Here is a 25,702-nt window from a genome sequence, read left to right as displayed (position 1 = left end):
GTAGTACAGTACCAAAAGAATACTACTCTGCAGTACATATCTCAGTCATCAAAACATATATTGCAATCCTCCCACATTAAGTTCAGCAGGGCACTGAAATGACATAAAGCTGCCAGATGACTCTGTTCAATTAAAATAAATGTTGATGTTAACCATGAGTTAGCTGCCAATTTTCAATATTTAACTCAAAACTAAGTAAGGTAACTTTTAATTTAACTATGTGTTTAAAAGTCTAAAATAGGCATCAGTGCTAACAGGTGAGGATCCTAGACAGCCCATGGTTCTTACTGCAAGCACATCCTTGATACCCACCTCCCTGTCAGGAGAGCTGCACAATGAGGAACTCATCAGGCAGTGATTGAGAAGAGTAACAGTTTACGTAAATAGCTTTTTAATGACAACAGTACATATGGAAATGCAAATTGTCTTCCGACTTAGCCCACAGATTTACTTTTACATTCTCCAAAAGTGTCATTCTCAACTCAACGACTATATATTTGACTTTGGGAAGACGTGATAGTTTTTCATATGAAAATAAATTTTAATTAATATTCTGCCTCACAACACAATTCATGCTTGCTTAAGGAACTGGATTGTCACTAGCATGACAGGGTGCTCTAGAACACAATCTATTTAACTCCAGTAATAACCTAAGCAACATTTTCGTGGAAAGAATGTTTCGCACTTCTGCAATTCAAAATTACTTAGTATTTAAGAGAAAAATATAAACTAGGCAAGCAAAGTCAGAAAACTTGTGATTTCCATTGTATCAATTCCTTCTGTGAAGCAGCTGCACAACTAAGACTACAGCTTTAGGTTCCTTTATCTAGTGTCTCTTAACTGGCCATTGTAAAGTCTTGGGGAAAAAAGAGAATGACAAACTTAAATATATGCTTTCTACAAAACTTTAGCAATTAAAAAAAATAACTTTAACCTTGCTCCACTCAATCTCTGACTTCTACATTATGGGAAAAATAGCCAACCATGGAGGCCTTTTGAAGGAACGTACATCCTCTCATGTACAGTACTGATCCAAACAGAAATAAAAAAAACAGCCTTGCAAAAAAGATCTATTCTCATTCCTTTGAGCTGGCTTCTTTCATTGTCAACACCGATAGAAGCTATTCTTCCCGGGTTTTATAAACAACAACAAAATCAACTCTCTTGAGTTCCTACCTTCACGCAACCTGAAGTCACTTGCTGTAATGGTATGCAGTTGCCAGGCAAGTTTGCAGACTATATTAAGAACCCTGAAAAGCATAGCAAGCCCCAGTTGTGTCAGTAACCTGAGAAGCCATGCCTCACATCACCTGGAGACAGCTACCAAAGCCTCAAGAATCACAGCATCTCATGGGCCTTACTGGAGGACTAATCAATAGAGGGTTTAAAATATCTTCAGCAAACGCTGACCTCTGTGCATTGTGCCTGCCTGAAGTGGAAACACCAAGTGAGCTGAACTGACCACTGCGACAGTGGATCAATGAAATGGCAGCAGAATTGGGGCCTCTACAACAGAATCTCAGGAATGACATGTTACTGTGCTTTCCTAAAGGATACTAGCAGTTTCATTCAGAAGACGCAATGTACTTCATTGTGTTTCCTACAAATGCTGTATCCTTTCCTTACCTTCTTGTAGAAGATACTGAGGGAATGGCCACAGAGCAAATATAAAAAGGAGGGAAACGTATGCAAGCAGAGGGACAAAGTAAACAAATTTTCTTAGAATTCGTCATGAACCTCAAAGAGTCTGTGATGCTTCCCAACAGTACTCTCTGCATTCTTGTCTCAAGTATATTGCTGAATTTTTCTTCAGCAACATTAATTAAGAACTTAGTGTGACAGGTTTAAAGTAGGCTGGTTTTAATAAAAAGTAATGCCATGGTAGGTAGTTCTAGCTTGTTTGTTCCTCAGCAGCCTTTAAGTTCCCCACAACCCGAAAGGCTATATTGAATAGTTATTTAAATATTAAATTTAGGACACACATTTACTGATGAATTACAATTTACATCCTCATCAGGAATAAAGTCAGGTGAAGGTATATCAAGGTACATACCACATATTAAGAAAATATATTTCCAGTTCTTCTGGAATGAAACTTAATCTACCAAGCAAGTTATTTAAATTTTTAAACAAACAAGGCCCTCAATTTCTTCTCCTATTAAATGCAAACATTTCTAATGGGTTGAGTTGAATAAACAAATTGGCGTATCCAGAATCTAGATTTTGGTCACAAGGCTAATTTATAAAATTTTTACAGCTTGAAAAAAAAAAACATTAACATGTAAAATGTGGTGTGCCAAACAAAAAAATAAAGCTATGCCAAAGAAAGACTATATTTGCTGACCGTTTTCTTTGTATCCCATCCCTAGGATGACCTCTGGTGCTCTGTAGTAACGAGTCACTACATAAGGCGTCATCATAAAACTAGTTCCTGCAGTTCTGGCCAGTCCAAAGTCAAGAATCTTCAAAGTGCAGTCTGACTTTACTACTATATTACTGGGCTTTAAATCCTTTAAAGAGAAACATCATATATGACTGCTAAGACAAGCACAAAGTACTCTGTGGTTCACATTTTTAAAAGAGAATACTGCTAACATTAAACCCCACATATACAACTAAGTTATGGCTATAACTGCAGTTTCTTTTCCCCTTGCATTAATTCATGTGCATTCAGCAGACTACAGAATTAATTCCCTTATTGTGCTCATAGATTTATATAGCAATTAAAGAAGGAAAACACAACCAGTGTTACAAGATATGATAGCAATATCTGAAATAAATTGAGGTTAGTAAGAAATGTTAGCTCTGAGAAAAGATCTAGAAACTGCTCGCTGGAACAATGGTTATTACTATGATGCAGAACACAAGTAACATGACAATTGCTGAAATAATTTGATGCAATAATCACCTTGATACAAGAATTATTAAAATTATAACATGAATGTAAAAAGTAAAAGGTTTCTTTGCTAGTTGAGGGTGCATTACCTCTTTTGAACCAATGCAGATGTTTCCCTGAACAGGAAGGAAAGAAATCCCCATGCTCACACAGATTTAGTTTCCCATTTAGGATTTGGTTTTATACGGATTTTGGCGACCAAACCCAAGAGGGCACCACTGAAAAACTGCCAGAGATTAACATAATCATTAAATTGGAGTGGAAAATGCTCTGATACAGCTTCAGATCATCTTAGAGATATGGCAACTGTATTCTCTTCACTCGAACCCTAAAACCACATTGGCAGTACTGGCTTAACAACATCTATACGGACACTACACAGGCATACTTGGTCATTATCTCAGGAGGATCTTACACACATCTGAATGTCACAGAGCAAATATTACAAACAGAGTAACTTCAGTATAACTTTGCCATCATAAAATGATTCATAGCACACAGGCTGACATAGATAAGGCTTGGATCCTTTCTGCCTACAATCTACTAAGATGAGAGAAAAACCTGATATGTGGCAGAAGACTCCAGCACTGGAGCTGCAAGCATTTGATAAGTAGCCCTATCTTTCACTGTTTCATAAAGACTTAAGAGAGGCTATCTGCAAGATACATGCAGTTTTCATTAGTACTTGTATAACTTTCAGCAAACTCTTCAGAAAGCTAAGCTGCCTTAAAGACAGAGAGGAAACCACAAAAACCAGTTCCAGAACAATAGAATTTTAATGGGTAATTAAAAGTCTTCATACCTACATATTCACACATGCACTTCCAAATCACACGCACAAAGACTATGCAGACAACTTTGGCTCAGAAGATTCTCAAATGCCACGAATGAATTCAAGTATTATAAGGCATTCCAGCTATTTAACATGCACGTTTCAGATTCTGCTACAATCCTGTTCATTATCAGCTTTATTTTTGCTCAATTCTATTATTTGGAGGATGTTCATTGCAGAATCCCAGGTGCATGCTCATAGTATTAGCTATACTCATCCTCCACATAGCTGCAGGATTAACACTGAAAATGTTAAGAGATCCTCCCTTTGCAAGAGAAAAATCACTACAAGGACAAAAAGCAAAAGCTTACAAAGTACTGTCCATCCTTAATTTCTGAACGTCATGTAGTTGTCATGAAGCCTAGGAACGTGTTGTGATTTGGAATACAGAACTGTCCTTCAAAATGATGGAGGCAAGAGTTGACTTACACTGCATCGAAATTCAAGCAGAACCAATACCTGTTATGTATTAAACAAACATGAACATTAAAGAAATCAAGAGCTCCTATAAGAGTGATCAAGTTAGTTAGGCTCTATGTATTCAGAAGCTATAGCAGAAGATATCTCACCTAGCCTTAAAAAATGTAAAGTGTCAGTGCCTAAAAATCAGAGATTATTCATGGCTGTCTCCCCATTAACTAGACAGGGAGAGAAGGGCATCTCTGTAGGATAATTCATGGCTTCTATGGGCTTTTCCCTTTCTAAAGAAAGATTTGTGTGACAGGCTTCCATAATTAGGCAACTTTGTTAAGTGCTCAAAATCAGGCAGAATACAATGTTTCATGACCACCATGCAAGACTAATGAGACACTTTGTGTCCTTTAGCAAGTCAGTGAGGCACAACTCTGCAACACTGATCATTCATCCTCCTCAGACTGCAAAATATAAATGAATGTGTGATTGTGAAATATAAATGTATGTGTACTTCTACGCTTGCTGGAAACTCCATTTCTGCATAATGCTTTGAGCACAGTAATGTTCATTTGCCAACATCTGTTAGAGCTGGTGTAAAGCTATAGTCAGTTCTTTACCAGGATCAAATCTTTATTCACTGATGTGGCAGCTAAGTATGTACTCTACAGCTTCCAGGTGAAATTGTCTGAAACTCTTTGTGTTTGATCTCTGCCTTGTTCTGTGCCTCTAGTTTGCTACGAAAAACCCACTTATTTCTATGGCAGCTAGTATCCAGTGCTACAGGCACATTGTAATTTCAGTCATTCAGCAAGCTTTGAAAAAAGTTATTGAGATGCTGACATTATCGCAGCTGTGTTAGAAGCTGAAGAACTCGGTTAAAAACCATGTGAAACTACCAACACCAAAAAAAGCTTAAAGCTCTAGAGGACACTAAAGAAGTACACTAGATTCATAGTGTGAATGCTTCACAGGCAGCCACAGTCATGCAGACTATATTTAAGGAGTAATTAATTTCAACAAAATAATTAGCTTTAGACATTAAGGACAGTGGTGCTGAAAGCCCAGAAGAGTGGTATCAGCAGTTACTATTGCAGCCACATGGTCTATATGAAATATGTCCCTTTTCAAGCATGCCGTCCTTGTCTTCTGAGATTTTGTTTAACTTGTTCCACAGAGAAACAGGATTTTGATACTTTACACCTTGAAGTATAAAGGCGTAACGCATGCAGTAGGTAGGTAATGCAAATGTTTTGCCTGAACACACTTAATCTTCTAACAATGTCTGAGAAGCTGTCAGCTGGAAATCTACCATGAAGACATGCAAGTGAAATGCATCTGCCCATGTCCTTCAAAAGCATTCATGCATACATATGTTACTATTTACATAGCAATTGTATTTATAGTCTTTCTTTGGAATAGGTTATCCCTGTACTTCATATTACTGCACAATATGAAGCATTTCAAAGACTTCACCATATTTACAGAGGCGGGAATTCTATCCTCAAAGCTGTCTTTACTCCTGCCCAACAACCACTCAAGTAGTTACTTTTTTTCTATAAATGTACGAATGTTTACATTTATCCATCACTTCTACAGGCTCGATGGTTTGATGCCTGCTTTATAGGAGTACGAACCACCCTTGAAGCAAGTGAAGTTTTAGAAGCTCCCTTCTGCCTGTGCTGACATCCACAGAATGAGATGCTTCTACATTACCTACTCTAGTACATCCATACAATATACAGTTTTCCAAAAATAAAAAAGTCCTAGGAAAACCCACAGCATTAAACTTGCATACCTAAGTACTGAAGAGACTGGAAAATGTGAAGCTGTGTACAAAACCATTATTTCAATCCCGCAGGTGCATGCATTAGGACACAAATGGCTGCATAATATCAGTCATATGCAATGTAATACCACAACTGTGGTAAGTAACCTAGTTTTGCCTAGCATTCCCAGAATAACGCAAGAAGCCCATCAACCTGTCTCAGTGCCCACATACAGACCAGGAAGTACAGGGTGCAATGTCTGGTTGCAGGCCATGCTTCTGCCTATCTTCCCTGACCCACCTCTTTCAAACACAGCAGTTCAGGGCAAACTGCATGCAAGAAGGAAGCCTTCACCTTCCCTCCCTGAGCTCCTCACTGGAATGACGCAGCTGATGAGTACTAGAACTAGCTGGGCAAAAAGAAGCAGTGTTTGGCCATTCAAACCTATTCTCTAGTCAAACAATTGTCCCAGTTCCCTTGAGGGAAAAAAAACCAGCATACTGAACAGGAGTGTCATATTGCCAGATCCAGCTTGCAGACCATTCAACACCCCAGTCACAATGAGGTGGATTACTGAACTGGACAAGCATCCTAACATAGCAATTCCTGCCGTAGCACTCAGAATTGCAATTCGTGATTTGTTTTGCTGGGTACATCATCCATGAAGAAGACTATGTAGAAATGACTAAAAGTATCACACATGAGAACTTTGAAACAAACATGAAAACAAATGAAAACTTTTAAAACTCTCTAAAAAAAATTACAGTGAAAAATGTAGCACTGTACAAGCTTACAATTTCCCAAAATAGCAGAGATTATATCTGAAAAGTTACAACTAGATAATCTCAAGCAATCTTTACGCTACATACAAATATATATGATATGTTCAACTTGAACAGGCAACCTTAAATTCTGAATTTCTTGACTAGGCTGCAACACACGTGCCATTTAAAAAGCAGTAGTCAGTTTTGCCTGTGGGCAGTCTGAGTGAATGCTTTGTGACACACAGGTGTATGAAAGTTCCACTTACAGGTCTTTATCATCATCTGTTTATCTGGAGGCTTCAGGTATTTATTCATTACTCTGCTAGTAAAAGAGCAGAAATAAAACGGGCAGTTCTTTCAAAAGATGGGATTTCAGGTTTGGTTACCAAAACAATAAAGGCAGAGGCACTATTCTTTCCTGTCATGACTACTAAAGTAGAATATTAATAGAATTAGAGGAGGTAATGTAGCTCACTGCAGAAATCTTTATTTGCTCTGTGCAGATTATTATGAAATCATTCAAATATTCAAAAAATTCATTCCAGAATTACAGTGGGAAAAGGTAAGTGTGGTGATTTCCTTTCAGCTTTCTCTACCTGTGGGACGGGCTATGAATCACACTTTGTGCTCCTATTTCTGATTTTTTTTGTGTCTTTTAAATACTCAAGGTAAAACCAGGTGCAATGCAAAATATACACAGTGAAGTTCACTTACCCTATGTATAATTCCAGCTGAATGAAGATGTTTGATACCACACAGCATTTGATAAAGAAGATAGGACATTCGTTCATGGTCTAGCTCCATCTGAATCACTTGGCAGAGATTTGCATCCATGAGCTCCATCACTATGTAGCTTATGAGGAAAAAAAAAAGAATAATAATCAGATAATACTGCCATTTTATTGTATTCTTTCCCTTGTTCATCTTTCTGCGTGAGTATTTTTGAAATTAATTTTCAGCTTTAGTTCAAATCAGACTTACACATCTTGAAATTCTTCCAGGGATTTTTGTGGTGTGAACACATTCAGTAGGCCGATTATCTGTAGGAAGGGGGAGAGGAAGTATAATTGCACCACAGCAATAGCAAAGTTGCAAAGTCAACATTTCAAAACCAATGCCCAGTATTCTGATGCAAACCTCCTGGTACACATTGAAGCTCAAGATGCTCAGTGGCTCAACCAGGCCTAACATGCCGTAACAGATGCTAATGATATTAGGAGGAGTATTTTTCCTCCACAAATCACATAATCTAAAGACACTGTGTGCATTAACAAGATAATATTCAAAGTTAAAACCTAAGGCAGTTAATCAGTCTTCTGCTGCCTCCTACTTTCAGTTTGAAGAGAGCTGGTAAGACTTTTATTGCATATGAGGAAAAATAAAATTAAAAACTGACAAAGACTACCTAAGAGATACTACTTTGCCATTGATAGAGGCAAAGCAACAATTCCGCCCAAAGAGAAAAACAGATTCTTGGAGCTGCTTTAGGACATTTCCCAGTTGCTAAGAATAGATGAGATGTGCAGAAATAGGTCAAGCTACTACTCACCAAGAGTCAGGCATGCTTGCAATAGTTTATCGTCATAGAAATTATGCTATTAGGTAAAACATCCTTCAGAGACTCCACAGATAAACCATCTCTGTCTTAGGAAAAATACAAAATTTTCCCAAGTAGCTAAAAGACAGAGTAAGTCTTCTATGGTTCCCTTCTTCCCTAGCAGCCACGGGGAATTTTATCTTGCTGAAGGGGGATTAAGAGGGAAAGTGAGGAAGACTGCACACAGCTGTCTCTGAAGGAAGAAAATGGCCAATACCAGTCTTCTGTAGTTCAATGCTGATAAATTTATCACTTATTCTCTCCCCATTTCTGTGGTCTGGTCTACTTCACAGCTTCTTAAGCATCAGACAGTTCCTGTTGTCACAACACAAGATTCCTAACTCATCCATGCACCAGGGGAAGGAAAAAAAAAAAAAAAACCAAACAACAACAAACCAGCCTTTTTTCTCCTATTTGTCTAGCAGTAGCAACAGAAACAAGGATGCACTTACCACTCATGGCATTCTTATTTGCCAGCTGCTTGTAAAACATAGCAATGTAACACCAACTCCCTTCCTGAGTTTGAAAGGGGCATTTAAAGATTGGGCAGGTATTAAAACTAGCCAATTATAGCTCTTCTGAAAGATCCTTCTGTACTTATCACAGAGATACAACCATGCAATGAAAATCTTTATAATCTACAAAGGATGCCATCCTCTGAAGTCACCTTTAAGACTTTTACAAAGAATAATCTTCTAGTTATTTCTTTAACATTTAAAGCAGGACACTGCACTCACATTTTTGTGATTAACGCACTTCATAAGAACAAGCTCTCTGTAGGCTCTTTTAGCATGGGTTTGGTTCTGAAACGGTCGGCTTAACTTCTTGATTGCAACATTTCGTTCAAGGATGGCATCATAAGCGGCACTGTAATTAAAAACAACATTATTACATCTCAGTGTCAAGGTCCTTTAATCTGTGGCCGTTGCCACCTTTTCCAAATACCTTGTATTATGTTTGCAGATAAACCAAATTTCCAGTATTATTCAGCTTTAGGGAGTGTAACAGCAAAATGCTCTTGTATGCTGAGCGATTCAAAATTTAAAATGTTTCCCAGCTTCAAAGTATTAACACATGACAATCTCCACAAAATAATGCAGGATCTCTGCTTCCTAAAGTGTCTCACTAAAGATACTGACTTCTTGCCATTTATCGGCACTCAAGAACAGACTGCCTAAAAAGATCCAAAACACTTCAAACATAAAAAGCACATCAATTTTATGTAAAATCTTCACACTGAAAGGTAGGGAGAGGAGAGCAAAAGTAGGTTATATAAAGGTCCCATGCCTTCACGTATGCAGTTGCTTAATATCCTCATGACAATGAGAGCACCAATGTCAAGATAAAATGAAAAAAAAAAAAAAAAGCTTTAACATCTTGATGTCACTGGCTTTTACTTGGTGAAAAGAAAGAATAACATTTTGTTGCACGCTAATGCCAAGATTGTCATATGGTTCAGTGACACAGGCTGTTTAACTGATGAAGACCATTACTGGGGACAACTCCCATATCACATTTCCATGACAGAAAGGCACAGATTTTGTTTCCTGTAAGAGGTAATACAATAGCTGACTACCATGCAGACTCAGGAAACATTTATCAGTTACTAAGAAAAAGCCTCAGCATGGAAAATACTGTTTTCTTGTCTCTTATCAAGAATGGTACGCAAACCTAATGAAGAACACCTGCCAGTAAATGGTCAGCACCTACTAAATCCAACTAGCTACTTTAAAAAGCATGTTGTCTACATAGTATATGGGCTTGAACGATTAATTTTTTTTTACATCATTAAAACCTCTAGTCACTATCGAAGAAAGAAAAAATGGGAACAACATATACTGGTAACTTTCCTTGGTTTATATTTTCAACTATCTGGAATTTCCCCCACCTACTCCCAAGGTAAGCAATATCTTATGAAAGAGCAGCAAAGAGGTGGTCAAGCAAGACTGCCAACATGGGACTCCTGTACCAGTATTTAAACTTCAGCATCCCCAGTACATAATGGTAGCCTTAGAGTCTGTTTCAGTAATAGATACAGTTGAGCCTTTAGGCCATCTACTTCATATTCCTCCAAATCAAGCTGGATCAGGTTTTTAAAAAACAAAACAAAACCAAAACAACAACAACAACAACAACAACAAACCCCCAAACCCCAACCCAAATCACAGGAATTACGCCCCACCTCCTCAGACATGGGCAAGATTTAACCACATGAGCACTCCAGTCCTCCTCAGGGTAATCAGAGTAGTTTAACTAAAAAGGTTTCAACTACCACTAGCAGCAATTACAGAATGACACTAGAGTAATTACATGGTCAGTTTTTGGATTTCAGCTCTAGAAGGGGCAGTAAATTTGGAAAACGGGCTGTAACATATGACTGGAAATAAGAAGGACAATAACAACATCTAAAGATTTTGCAGGCATTTGTGTAGCAAGTAAACAAACTCTAGTCAAACAACTGTCTGTCCTCATTATATTAACACGCATGCAAACAAAATTCAGATCAGTTTTTCTGCTGCTGCGACTTACAGACCAAATAATCTTAATTCCAGAAGTTACCGTTTCAAAAACAACTCTTTCTAGAGTACTGGCCTTCAAGATTTCATTTGCACTAAGCACACTTTTTTATTACTAACCCAGCTAAAACACAAATACGAAACAAAACCAGACCCATACCACACATTCTCTAAACACTGATCAAGACAAGAGCAAGGTAGTAAAGAGGTTACAGGGAAAAGTACTTGAGAAGATTATGCTTTTCCCTACCTTTCTCTTCCTTGATGTTTCTTTTGTATTTTTATGCCCCTGGTTAGCATCTTAAGAGTTACAATAAATTGGAAAACCTGCAAATTCCTGTGCTATCTACATCCTTCTCTTGAACATTCAAAAAACTCGCAGGAAGCTTATTTATCTTTGGGACAGCATCACTGCACAGGAAACAGTGCCTACAAGCTGCTAGTTGCCACCAATCTTAAATCGTTCAATCTTCAGTCCACACAGCAGAGCTCTTATTCAAAGAAATATTTTCAAGTCATTTTCCTAAACTGCATCAGGTATTTACATTACAATGACAGTCAGCATCACAAATGCTCACTAACCGGTGTCAAGGACTACTAAGATTATGAAACTAAGTATAACAGGCCCCCAACAAACCATTTCAAGAAGTAAAAGCATTTATAAGCAGCAAATATTATATAGAGTATTTCTGGCTTTTGTTTCACTGTAAACAGTGTGGTTTAGGATTAGGATTAGTTTCTTTATCCAGGTTTTTTTCCCTCCATTAATTTATGGGACTCAGCACAGCTGGATGAATTTGCACAGAAGGGCATCAGTTCGGAAGCAGGAAAGGACACAGGTCAAAAAGCAACAGCGACAGCCCTTGCTGAGGAAAAACAGCCAACAATTACTATTGCTGTTTTGCACGTAACGGGTAGTTCTCCACACTCCTACTCAATAACGTAAACCAGTTAAAGGACTCAAAAAATTCTATTAAAGAAACGTAAAAGTACATTTAAATTTTAAAGAAACCTTACCATACTATCCCTTGTGCTCCTGATCCTATTGGTTTTAAGTTTTGATACCGTTTCAATACAGTGAAAGTAGAGTCTCCAATTTCAACACTGTAGAAATTGTTGTCACGCTTGCTTCTACTCATGACGGCAGCTTAGTTAGATCGCTTCATCCAAATTTTACTTCTGGCCTGTAAAGGAATAAAATTTGAAAAACTAAGATTTTACAACTGTATGTAATTTGACAAAAGGCAAAATTCTTTGATACGCAGAAGACACTTCCCAAGTAAGACCCATATGCAAATGTATGCTATATTTAATGTCTACAGGAACGAGATGGCATGTGTCTGAAATGTTTTATTTTTAGGAATGTTCCTAAGATAGGATTCTAGAATGGCAAAAATAATGGAAAAACAAAAATGAATGGATGGTAGGAAAAATCTTAAAACAGCAATGAGAGAAGATCAAAAGACAGGAAGCTATATGTCATCCAGAGAGCTCTAAGAGTGCTGCCATCCCTTCACACACACACATGCAGCAAGGGAGCAGGGTTTGGACCAGACATTCTCCAGAGGTCCCTTCCAACCTAAGCTGTTGCACGACTCTGTAAATACAAGAGTGACAAAACATCAACAAGTCTTCCAGACATTGCAATCAAAGTACTCTTAGTCACAACAGCTAGGAATACCTGTCACTGATATGGAAATATACAGTCAATCTAGGCAAGAAAAGGAAAACTGGCCTTGTCAGAGATCTCGCATACTAGCTTCTATGAATAAAAGTAATTATATCATGGAAAGAGAGAATAAGAGTAGGAAAAGAGGTTGTATATTCCACCAAAACCCCCTCATATTAAAAAAAGAAAGACAACATCTCAATGCACATGTCCACAGGAGAAAAAAAATAAAACTGCATGGTGGCTTTTACTGCATCATTTCCTTTTTCTTTGATGTTGACTGTGCACTTTTAATTTTCTCTTTCATGGGTTTTGGGTGTAGCTGTAATAGATATCTAGTAGTGCAAATTCCTGTTTGCCTAGAAGAAGAAATTCCTTCATTTCTTCAAGAGCAACAGCATGCTGTCTTCCTTTGTTACTAACTTAAGGAATACATTCCCATATCATTATTTGACAGCCCCAAACAGATTCTTAGCTTCTGGACACCATGACACTATATATTTGTTAAATTTTAAACAAGCTTTGAAAATGCAGACAGTGCAAATGTAGCCTCCACAAATAATCACAAACGTTGTACAAGTAGAATTCTTTTTAAGAATCTGTAAATTTACCAAATTCCACTTTCAACTAGCTGACCTGTATTCATTTCAGCCACAACGGTGCAATAAAAAGCACTCTGAAGTTCTAAAAAGGACAGATCTTTATTTATACATTAGAAATTAAAAATGCACTGCCTTAATTGGCATTTATCTCAAAAGAGATGTCTAATAAACAAGCCCCTTTTCCAAAACACTGTCAAAAAAAAAGAGTTTCTGTCACAAAGACTTAACTAAATACCAAAGGAACTTGTATCAGCGCGTTAGCAGTATTGTTAAAGGCTTCCTTCGCCAGTTTATAAGGGAGTCATAAATGGACAAGAACTGTTGCCTAGCACAAGAAAAACTGTATACAAGCTGGGGATCCAGACTGTAAATGGTAGCTCTATGGGGTGGAGGTAGGCTTACTGGAGGGAAACGAAAAGCCCAATTTCTTCACAATACATGACACCATCCCCAGCTCTTTCTTCCCTATCCCTTTTATTACTACATCTTGGGACACTGCCTCTTTCTCGACACTTCCTTCACAGATGTACTCACACAAAGTTTTGGGATAAAGATGCCCAACAAATACATAATGACACACACCCCCTCCCCGAAACAGGAGAGAGAAAATTTGTTGTGGAACGTATGAAATCAGCCAAAAAAAATTTTGAAAACAGAAAACAAAGAATGAAGACAGTAATTCACACAATCTTACATCTGTTCATCATCAGCTGAGAAAAAGGACTAATGAGTTTATCCACTAAGACTGTATTAAGATGTAGTGACATTGAACAATGTAGGATTAGCCAGAACAGCTTAGTAGATAGAGCTCTGCTGTTTGGTATCATCATCAAGATAATGAAAGTTTAATACTTCACTTTAGGTAATTCTTCAGAAACAAATGCAGGAAGGACTGCTACTTTCCATGCAAGGTCTTCAGATGAATGTTGACACCTTCCCATTTAAAGGTCAATACTTTGAAGAGCCAAAGCTAAGTGTTTAATTGAATTTTCTTTCAATTTAGTAAATTTCATAGGATCAAAGCGTGAAACAAAGCAAGTACAGTTTAAGAAAAGAATCTGGAGAAACTATTCTCTCAGAAGATAATTCCTTTATATTAACAGATTTTACATGTATACTGTACATGGTATTATTACCAAGCAAATTTTATTGCCTTAAAGCTTTTTCATTTGCTACATGTTCAATACTGTAAAATGTGCTTGGCAATACATACTGAGAAACTTGTATTTACTAATAATTTTATAATTCATAGTAGTATTTTAGCATATATCAGCACATAAAAGAAATCCTTGCTTATTTTTACTAAGGTAAAAAAAAGAATTCTGTGTGTAATCTTTCTGTAATAAAGCTTTCACTCCTTTCTGAATATATTAGCTTTGCATTCACCTAGGTACTGCCTATAACCAATTAGTCTACCCCTCTCTGCTCCAAAGATAATTGAAAAAAAATAAACCATTTGTACACTAAGTCTAAGCTTCATAATTGAAAAGCCCACACTCTGGACTATTAAGAGTAGCTATGCTGATCCTAAAAAAAAAAAAAAAAAATCAACTTTGTGATAAGGTTTGGTATTGTCCTGGTTTCAGCCGGGATGGAGTTAACTGTCTTCCTAGTAGCTGGTGCAGTGCTATGTTTTGAGTTCAGTATGTGAAGAATGTTGATAACACTGATGTTTGCAGTTGTTGCTCAGTAGTGTTTAGACTATAGTCAAGGATTTTTCAGCTTCTCATGCCCAGCCAGGGCACCTGACCCAAACTGGCCAACAGTGTATTCCATACCATGTGATGTCCCATCTAGTTTAGGAACTGGGAAGGGGGGGGGCAGGGATTCGCCGCTCGGGGACTGGCTGGGTGTCGGTCAGTGGGTGGTGAGCAATTGCCCTGCGCATCATTTGTACATTTCAATCCTTTTATTACTTACTGTTGTAATTTTATTAGTGTTATCATTATCATTATTAGTTTCTTCTTTCCTGTTCTATTAAACCGTTCTTATCTCAACCCAGGGGTTTTACTTCTTTTCCTGATTTTCTCCCCCATCCCACTGGATGGGGGGGGAGTGAGTGAGCAGCTGCGTGGTGCTTAGTTGCTGGCTGGGGTTAAACCACGACAGGTATGTAAATTCTCTCTTTCACTTTAGCCCATGATTGTATCATGGATAGAAGAGATCACCATGAAGCGTTACGCTCTCATGGTCCGTGCCCCTGCATTCTGCAAGGTGTCTCCCAAAGCAAAGCCTCCAGTGAAGATGGGGAATCTATCCACTGGCCAAAGAGAAAGCATGAAGAATAGTTTTGCCTATACATGAGCATTGGTGCCAAAATCTTTGGCTGATAGACAGCTTCGGTCAGGACTGCAACATGCAGGAGGCCAGCCTGGTGCCAGCCCACCATCTCACTCATTCTAGGCTGAGTCTCCCCTTCTTCAACACTCTTTGGTTTTGCCACTTCCACTCTCTGCTGTGCATGAGGCACAGCAAGCTCACCTCTCTCAAAAAGCTGTGTCCTCACCTGCCTTTCCATACCCATAGAAAAAAACAGGCTTATCTAAAGAAGATATGTCTAACTAGGCTTTTTCAAGCCTCAGAGTAAGTACATGATGGTTTTGCTCCCCAAGCTTGAAATCAGTTAGAGACAAAGTTTCTTTCATTTGACTGCTTAAATAAAGGAAACATCTATAACATCTACCTCAACAATAAAAAAAATTTACATTCAAAAATTCAAATGTTTTAAATCTATTTAAGTAGCTATTCAAAAATTTTTAAAAGAGGAACTATTCCAACATAGATTCTTAAAGCAAAATATTGTAGATAAAATGCCCTGAATTGTGATACAATGTAAGAGTTATATTTAGAAAATTAAAAAAACCCCAAATCTGCTAAAGTTTCTAGTCCCAAGAATTATTACATTCCTATTTTAATTCCACACAAATTACAAACTCCTGCTGTCAATGGTTTAATTATAATCAGTTACTTAAACAAGAATGAGCTAAGTATTTGAGGGTCATGATTCAGTGACAGTCAAATATAATTAAATGTGCCTCTACCTTGTTGAAGAATTCACCAACTGATGTCAGCCATGACACTTAGAATTTAATATTAAAAAAACACCAAACCAAAACCAAACAAAAGCCCCAATTAGTAAAGAATAAAGAAATAAAATGGAAAAAAACATAACATTCTATAAAAGCACTATCAGATTACGGTTTAAAAGGTTTTCCCTGCTACTGGAGTCTTCAAAATGTTATTAAAAAACACACCATACATTGCATGAGAATAATACTGAACAGCCTACAACGCACTGTACCTTTCTACTGACAGTTGAAAAACCTCAGTCTTCTAGTTGCCGATGCATAGTTAACTCTTTACAAAATAAATTACCAGAAAGTTTCAGTGACTGCTTCCCCCTTAGTCATGAAACTTGAGTAATTCCTCCTTATAACAGATGTGCTTTATAATAGCTGTGGGTAAGAGATCTGACCTACCTGAACCATGTCTCAAACACCCCACTGCTACCTTGACCCATACATCACTAGGCTTGCAAAACTGTGAAGACTAAAAGTTTCTCAGACCTCTATTTGGCAATATTTCCAAGTCCTACGAAATGAGTAAAGAGCAAGTCTGAGGAGATGGGTTTTGCAGTACCAAGATTGCTTTTGCAGGAACTATTTACAGGAGGAAACAAGTAAAAACAGACAGCCCTGCTCTTCCACACAGCAAAACCAAACTACTTCTGCACTTTCAGTAAGGCACTATTTTAGGGAAGGGACTGCTTTCTGAAAAAATAGTTTAAAGAACTCCTGAGAAACTTCAAGTCAAGGTGTAAAACACAAGTAAAAGCAGTCAAAACACAGAAAAAAACCAAATACTGAGATACAACTGGGAAGTTTTCATACTTCAATATACATTTGCATACAGCATCTCTGGAGCACCACTCCAAATTTGATGTCATATTTTTAAAAGACTAATATATGTAATGTCTTGCATCCCAATGTGCACCCCCCCCAAAAAAAAAACCAGTCTATTTTAGATTAGGATATTCTTGTTTACTATTCCTCAAGAGTATTTATTGACAGTCAGCACAGTTCAAAACATGAGAAGGATGAAGATACCAAACAGATTAGCTGAACACATACATTAGCCTGTTGCCCAACTGACTTAGAAACAAGCCTGAAAAATCTTCATGTAGCTAAACATATGCTCGAGCACATGCAACCAGAATCATAGTAGTTGGTTCCTTCCCCATTATCCATGAGGTTTGTTCCCATAAGCTTCACAGGAGATTGAAGTATAGGCTTATAATAATGGCTGAAGCAGAGAAAGAATTCAAAGCACCCCACACCAATAGATCGAGAAATGACATCAGTTAAACATTGATAGCAAGAGAGAGGGGTTGAATAAATGAGGGAGGAGGGAGAGGTATCCTGGAGTGAGGAAGTAGGACTATCTCCACTTGCATCTACATTATCATTCCTTTTTCTGCAGCCCCACGTGCTGTTCATCAAAAATTATCAGCCTCTACTGTGTTAGCAAGAGGTATAGTTTACCTCTTCATTTTTAAATGCATGCCCTTCTAGCATAAAACTGACTTATTCAGCTTGAGAAGAAGTGGAGTCAATTCTCAGAAAAGCCATTTCTTGCACATTTTGTATGCCGAGCTGTTGTGGGATGTAAATAAGCCACTTGGAGGAAACATGCTCAGATCAGCACAGATGACAGAGGTCTCAGAACTTACATACTCTTTGGCCTCACCTCCAACTCTCCAGCATTTCATCCAGCCATTACAGCTTCCTCAGCCTGAACCAGCCCTGACATCCATCTCCTCTGTGCCCATCGCCTCAAAGTCTCTTATAAATTCCACACAGTTTTGTCCATCAACCGTGGAAAGTGTAAGCCTCTCATTTTACAAGTAAGTTTACTTCCACCCAATGTTTTGCACCCACTTGGCTCAGAACCCATTGTGCTCCCTGTCTCTTTATCTCTCACAAAAGCATCCTCAGAAGTGCCTGGTATTGCCCAGCTCTGTAAATACAGCTCCCAGAAGAAAGCCAAAGACTTCAATTTTTCCTATCTGCTAATTTACTGGTGACTACTCTTATGAAGTCTAGCTTCAAAGATCCACAACACCAAAAGTCTTAAGTCTTTAAATATTAAACTAAGTCTAAATTCAGAAACCATCAGAGTTTCAAGATTCTTACACAACGTATGCCTGTAATGTCTTTCATTAAAATATGATTAAGCTATATGAGATAAACTTGCCTGCCTGAAATTTGACATCTTGTTCCATTTTCTAGAAATTCTGCAGAAACACATATGGGAAGAAAGGCAGGATGCAGACTCCAGATTTCTATTATTAATGAGGAAACTAATAATACATTTGTCCCATTAACTGTCAACTTGCCAGAACGCTGTAAACTGTTGGCAGGGGAAGAATCCTGCAGAACACTTCAGTTTCCTTTCACACATCAACTATTGTGCTTTTCCTTGAAAATACCTTGCCTATACAAATTTCAATACACGGCAACCTTTTAGTGGCAGCCTGCAACTACTCAAGATAAGGATACTCCAAATCTGAACCCTAAGATGGTAAGGTGTGGTTTGGCATATTACCTTACTAATTCTTCAGATTGCCATAAGTAGTATTTACCCAAGGAAGCACAACAAAAATGTTGGAAATGGAAATAACACTATATCCATACAGTGAAAGTCCCCTAGGGAACCCGCAAGGCTGTGCATAAGTCTTAGTCTGATTTCACTAAAAGCAACTAGAATTCAATAGTCCTGCAGGACACTGAAGATGGTCAACAATTTCCACTCATCACTTCCTTTATACAGCCTGATAAAGTTTAAGTTGCAAAAGCTTGAACATGGACATGTTGAACTTGTAGCTCCTTTAAAAGACAAGTAGCATATATCTATGAGAGTAAATATTATGGCTACCCCTAAGAATTATGGACATTAATAAAAGTGTTTCACTGACACCCCATTCTCCTCCTCCTCCACAAGTGAATAATACTGATAATAAAGATCGACCAAATTTCTTCACCCAGCTTTAAAATAAGCACATTTAAAACAACAGTAAGATTTTAGAATGAAAGAAACTATGTATAGCAATGTTTATACAAAAATATGCAAACATCTGCCATTTACTTCTGTTTAAAGAAGGGCATGTACATCAGCATTTCTCAAAAAGACTGTTCTATATAAACTAGCTGACTTCAAGGTATCTGGAAGATAACATAATGCTGTATTTTAATACTAATATCAAACTTTGTCTCTAACACAGAAAGCATTCTATTTTTTAATCAAGGTGCAGGACAATGTATGGACAGTATACATTAAAATATTTTTCTAGTACAGCCTAAATATATTGGAGAAACAGAGGGTTTGGGGATAGAAAGGTGGGGTGGGAAAGAGATGAGCTAATCCTTTGCTCACAAAGCTTTCACTTAAGAAGTCCTACTGCAGGTTCATTAAAAACCTTAGAAATGGCCAGATGGACTTAGATATAGATAAAACAGAAAACTCCCAATGTAAAATCATATAAACAATAGCAATATGTTTGGTAAGCTTGCCTTTGCAGAGTGTGTAAATTGATTTCTTTAGAAGGCAGAAAGAGATGACTTGATGCTCATTCCAGACCTCATTTTATTTAATGCTTTTTATGCCCATGATCTATACCACTGGACAGTGCTATAAAGGGGCCTCCAAAGTAACAGAGCTTCAACTCTAAACAGCATACTTCCAAACTGTAAATGAACTTAATGTGTTCAAACTAGAGCTGGCACCAGTGTGGCTCAGTCGAGGATTATGGCTATGTGGAGCTTATGGTACAGACAAGGTTATCAGACCTGTACCCACCATGTCCTTATGGCTGGATTTGGGCAATCTCACATTTTGCTTTTAAGATTAATCCAGGCTCATCTGCATGAGGACTCAGAGAAGTTTACCTGAAACAGCAGGCAATTACAAGAATTTGCCCAGCTCACATGGACCCTAAGTGTTGTACGCCTGAGTTAACCACAGCAAGTTTATGCATCCACAATTAGAGTTTAATTGGAAAACCATGTGCTTTCAACTAGACATCTGAGTATTTACACCTTCAGCACAGCACTACCATCAAGTAATATTTTCTTGGCTATCACATCTGCTAGCCTTCACATCAACTAGATACCAAGTCTATGCTTTTTAAATTAGAGATAGCTTCAAAAACAACACATAATTATGCTTAATGTTACTTCTCTCACGCAGTGACCTGAATGCATGCATTCCAGGCATACAGAGGAACAGAAATGGAACAGGTTTTGTGGAAGAAAGGATCTCTCAGTTTACATTAGAGCACAAAATATTTTATGACCTCTTCTGCACTTTTCCCTCACTAGAAATAGTAACAATTAACAGGAAAGCTTCAAAGGTTGCATTGCAAACTGACAAAAAGCATACATTTGAGAGATGTCTCTTCTTTTCAGACAAAGAAATGGAACCCAAGAGATAATTTTCCCACTAGGGACATGGAAATAGAATTGGCTAGAATACTACCAACTTAAAGGGTGGAGAAACATATGCTCTGTTCAGCTAAGTCTCTAAGACTGCTCCTTAATTGCTTTTTTCCTACCTTTACTAGACAACATGAAATGAAAATCCAGGATTCATCCCATGCTACAGCGCACAATACCTTACCCTAAGTATCCTTTTATGTAAGAAATTATACATATTCCGTTTGTTCCTACTGCAGTGAAGAAGTAAAGCTGAGAAGATATTTTCATACCCTAATAGTTCGAAATGTAATATAAGAAATGAGAAAAATCATAGGATACAACAACCATCATTAGTTACAAGTTTTGCGTGGAATCAGACTTGGGTTTCATGTTCATAGTTTCTAAAGCAATCCTTTCCTCAGAGCAAGCATAAATGGGCTTAGTCTTAGAAGAAAATTAAGATGCTAAGCCAGCAGTCTTTGGGGCAAGACATGCCTTATGTACAACACAAATACCAGCTAAGACAGCGATCTACCTACATGTGCTGAAGACTGGGGGCTCCTAGGCAAAACTGTTTTATAATTAAGGAAGGAGATTACTACAGTAGCTGCTCAGAAGTAGGGTGACAAAAGATGAAAATCATGACAGTTAAGAGATACAGAAATGGAAAAAGACAATTTTTAAATAAAACAATTGCATACATTAGCACATTAATTAGTAATACAATCACCATTACAATGACATAAGCTACCTATCAACATCGATTCAGTAACTCCATTTAGAAGGGGATCTAATGCTATTGAAATGAATATTCTATAGGAATCTGTGGATGACCTAGAGAAAGCCAACAGTATTTCAAGTATATACCACATTGCTACTGAAAGCACAAGTGCACAGTGTATATAAAGCTCTTGCAAGAATGAATTTTATTTAACTTCTTTGTGAAAATACAGTTCACACAGAGCTGATTTGTATGCATCATGTTTGTGAACGCTTGTCTAATTTTCAGCTGTCACATTTAAAGGCTTCTGGACATCTGCTAAATGGATATTGCAAATAGAGCCCAGTTTTCAGATACTTAATAAAACAAATGCTTCAAAGGCTCAAATTTAGGAAATGAAAGAACAATAACATTCTGTTTCTTAAAGTTACCTTCATAACTATTCATAATTATTCACAAAAGTAATCGTGGTTTTAATAATGTTTTCTTTTTCCATACTGCCTTTGAAACTGAAAGTTTTATTTCACAATACTTCCAGCTCTGTTAAATGCCACTGCAGATAAGGAATTCGGAAAAAAGAGTTAACGTTAGCTGGGTGAACACTGCAGCAAGATATTACTAGACCATTATAAATGCTAAAGATGTCTGAAAAACCTCAAGCTTATTCTAAAATGAAATATTCTTATTGTTGACTATAGGATTAATTTTCCTAACATTTTGCAGAGCTTTCAAATTATGCCTTCACAAGTCAGATCATTTTAAGTTGAACAACGTCCACACAATTGCCTAAACTACTCCTAATGTTGACATGTGTTTAATGAGGTTTCTAGCTTGTGTGCAATTGATAAGGAAGTGCCTCACACATCATCTAACGTACGTCTGCGTTATAGGAGTCCTCTGGCTTACGCCACTCACAGGAGTGGCAGCACAGCACAAAATTTCAAGTGTACAGCTTGATCTCAGGAGCTATTTTCTACAGGCAACTATTAAACAAAACCACAAATACACCGGAGTGATTCCTACATACCGCAGGTCTGAAGTGCAGTGCAGGTACATTTCTTAAAATATAGCATATTTTAACATATTTTTTGGCCACCACAAAGTCAAACTTCACTAGTTAAGATTCAGTAAAACAAAGAGGGACACCAGATCTCAGTGTTCATCCAGAAGGGAAGTACTGAGGCAGGGGAAACCTGCATAAACGCAACAAGGGCACATTTAGATTTCTATGTTATGACTTGCCTACTGCTTTCAAGTTCAAACAGAGAAGGGTAAGTCACTTTGGTTTGCATGAAAACAAGACATGTAAGATGCATTTTTTTTTTTTTTTTAAACTTGAGGACTGTCATGTTTTCTTTTTAATACTCATTTTTTACAGAAAATTCAAAGCCAATTTCTTGATTTCCAAGAACCTGTTGAATATTTAACAATAAATAGACAGCTTTCTCCACTAAAGATGGTAATTTCAGAAAAGATGGCAGGTTTGGTATAGAAAAATAAACATGGCTTTAAAGCAAAGCACTTTTGAGTATGTAACAGCAAAATGAAACTTAAGAGACTATAATATAGGCTGCTTGTACCAATGAATTACCTCAGTGGTTCAGCAAACATCATTGCCAGATTGATAAATCTCTTGGGAAGACTTAGAGCCTTTTCTGTTAAACTAACTCTGTTCTCAGTACATTTTACAGGAAACAGCTATGCAGAGTCCTAAATTAACAATGCATGAAATCCATTAATACTAATGCAATCTTTCCAGTGATTTAGTGTTGCAGTTTACAGGTTCATATAGTGGCTCTAACCTCATGCTCCAGCCGGATCACATGATGACTTTTTCTCATCATCTAGAAAACTAGGCATAGTTTTCTTCATATTCCTGTCATCTCATCTGAATATTAAGACAGTAACTGTAATCTGAGGAACCTACTAAGGGGAGGACAGGCAAGGAAGTAAACCACCCCCTTCTGCACTCCAGCAGCCTTTTCTTGGCCAATATTCACCTTATTACAGTTCCTATAAAAAGATCACCTAATTGACGGCAATTGCAATGAACTGAACTTAATTCTGCATTCCAAAAATCACTTGGAGCCCCAGTCAGTATCAAGGAGCTGTCTACCACTTAAACAGCACAGGCTTGCACAACAGCACCCACACTCCATACTGAATTTCAATTCAAACCTGCACAGGGACCCCTCTCCCATCTATAGAAAAGTAAAATAAAGAAATTCATAAAATTAAAATGAACATTGGCTTTACTATTAGATACAACACAATCTATATGTGGGATGGTTGGGAGCAGAAAAGGCTCTAAGCAAAGGAGGAAGCATGTCTTCCTTTTGACAAGGAAGATCAACAAATCACATTGCTTGGAAAAGAATATTTACATAAAAATAGTTTCATAAGCTACTCATAAAATATCTAAAATTCAACTTTTTGTTCTAAGTTCTTAACATGGTAAATAAAAAGTCTACACTTATTTATCAGTTGTTAATAAAAATTCCCTTAGTAAAATCTAAAACTGCTAAATTCAACATTTCATGTTGTCTACACAAGAACATTCCAAGGACCTGCTATCACATCTTGAACGAAGCACTCACAAAACAAATCTGATTTTAATGTCCACAACTAATGTCTTTCCCCAAATCCGAGTTTTGTTTGGAACAGACAAATAATCCTAATACCTCACATACAGGGAGCTTTCTTACAACCACCAGCTCCAGATGTAAGTATAAAAAGTATAAAGGACCTCAAGAATAGTGAGGTGCTTTGAGTCTTCACCCAGATTAGTAGTGACTGAAGGTAGGAACTCAAACAGAGAAAACTAAGCATTTTTAAGACTTTACATGCTTAAGTACACATGGTCACTTCAGTGTACACAGAGAACCTTTTGCACATGAGGTACTCTCAGATGCTCTAAATCAGGCCACCTTCTTGCAAGACATACATCTCTCCAGTCTTTGGGTTGCTTCTGCTCTCTAATCCCACACTTCTCTCCACAGACATAACAGCATGCACCATCCATTCCTTATTTCCTTTTCCATCTCAAAAATACTCGCATCCTATACTCCAGCAAATCCAGCTTTGAGGCCAACCTCCCCCATTTCCAGCTTCCAGCAGAGGCTTTCCTGTGCTGCCTTATAGCACAAGCAGTTCCTTGAATCCTCACAAACTCCAGACCTTGCACTTCTCACACTTAGGCAAGAAACCGCATCTCCCCTGTATCTCTTTAAAAACGTCAAGGCAGCCTGGACTACCCTGGAAACAGGCATCTTTCTCACTGCCAGTTACAACTCTGGATTATGGAAGAAAAACTGCAGTTTTAAAAATCAAAACCAAAGCAATCAAAGCAGAAATATATATTTAAGATTTACTAAGGATAATATGAAGACAAAAAAGAACAACAAAGAGGAGCCGGAATTAACAGAAGAAGATTTGGCCGTTTTTTTCCCCATCTGTAAAACACGCAGTGAGGAAGAGGCAGGAGACCAGAAGCCAAGCACGCTGAGGATGAACTAATCTTCTAGGGGGGACACCAGGGCTATCTCCAGAGCTGCTGCTAAATGCTAGTTAACTTCTCAGTCATTCAGTGAAGTTCTTCAGCAGACACCCAGGCACAGCCCTCTATTCTTCCCTCTCGCAAAAATGAGTGAACTTTTATCTTTAATGCTATTATAGCAGAATTTGAGGGGCAAGAAAGGAGAAAACTTCTTCATAGAAACACAACCAGCAACTTTTTTTTCCCCCCATTACTCTCAGTGAGCTTCCTGCAATTTAAATCTTTCCCAGCCTAATATTTACACTTTTTATTAACTGTAATGCCCAAGCCAGAGATTGTGTTATCCATTGAATAAAAATAACTCCAGTGTGTTATGGAAGGGGGCAGAACGCTTCCATAAAATTTCACACCTACTGAAAGTCAGCTTCCAGCTTAGGGGAAGACTAGAAGTTTTTAAAAGAAAAAATATATATATACACACACAAATAAGGATAGCAAATGCATGTTTCATTTTTCATCTTAATTAAACTGACCTGCTCCTTCTTGTAGTCACTTCAGTTAGTGAACGACCCTCACAGAGGGGCCGTGACAGCAGCTGCAGCACAGGGGCAGAGAGCAGGTAAGCAGCCTAACCTACGAGTACCACCAACACATGGGAGCTTCCTTGTTTGGAAGGAGGAAAGGAAGAGGAGAATTACTATTGGCAGCCAGTCAAGGATTTCTCCAGGGAAGAGGAATATATATACTTCCTTCCCAAGCAGAGCTCTTCAGTAGCAGCTGCTAGCAAATCCAGCCCCTTGAGTTTTCCGTTTCCGTGCTGTTCCTTGTCCTCTCTCGAACAACACAATTTCACCAAGGCTGAGGACACGTTCTGCAGTGTCACTGAAGCTAGGACCCCCTAGGGATTATATGTGCAGGATTTGTCATACAGGCAGGAACTTGAAGCTGGCATGTTCT

At 37.8% G+C, this 25,702-nt stretch overlaps 1 protein-coding gene across 5 annotated transcripts in view; it reads right to left on the bottom strand.

Annotated features, from left to right (window-relative positions):
* Positions 1-25,702, bottom strand: part of MAPK8 (mitogen-activated protein kinase 8) — a 53,244-nt gene that overhangs the window by 14,801 nt on the left and 12,741 nt on the right. For all 5 annotated transcript variants that reach the window (XM_075025981.1, XM_075025982.1, XM_075025979.1 and 2 more), the window contains exons 2-6: positions 11,803-11,969; positions 9,007-9,136; positions 7,654-7,712; positions 7,387-7,525; positions 2,345-2,510 (exon numbers count right to left, since the gene is read on the bottom strand). In XM_075025981.1, coding sequence (XP_074882082.1) covers positions 2,345-2,510; positions 7,387-7,525; positions 7,654-7,712; positions 9,007-9,136; positions 11,803-11,924 — 616 coding nt within the window. In that variant the 5' untranslated portion in view covers positions 11,925-11,969. The remainder of the gene's footprint in view (positions 1-2,344; positions 2,511-7,386; positions 7,526-7,653; positions 7,713-9,006; positions 9,137-11,802; positions 11,970-25,702) is intronic.

This window comes from Buteo buteo, chromosome 4 (assembly GCF_964188355.1).
Source record: "Buteo buteo chromosome 4, bButBut1.hap1.1, whole genome shotgun sequence".
NCBI lineage: Eukaryota > Metazoa > Chordata > Aves > Accipitriformes > Accipitridae > Buteo > Buteo buteo.
This window is presented reverse-complemented; position numbering and strand designations above follow the sequence as displayed.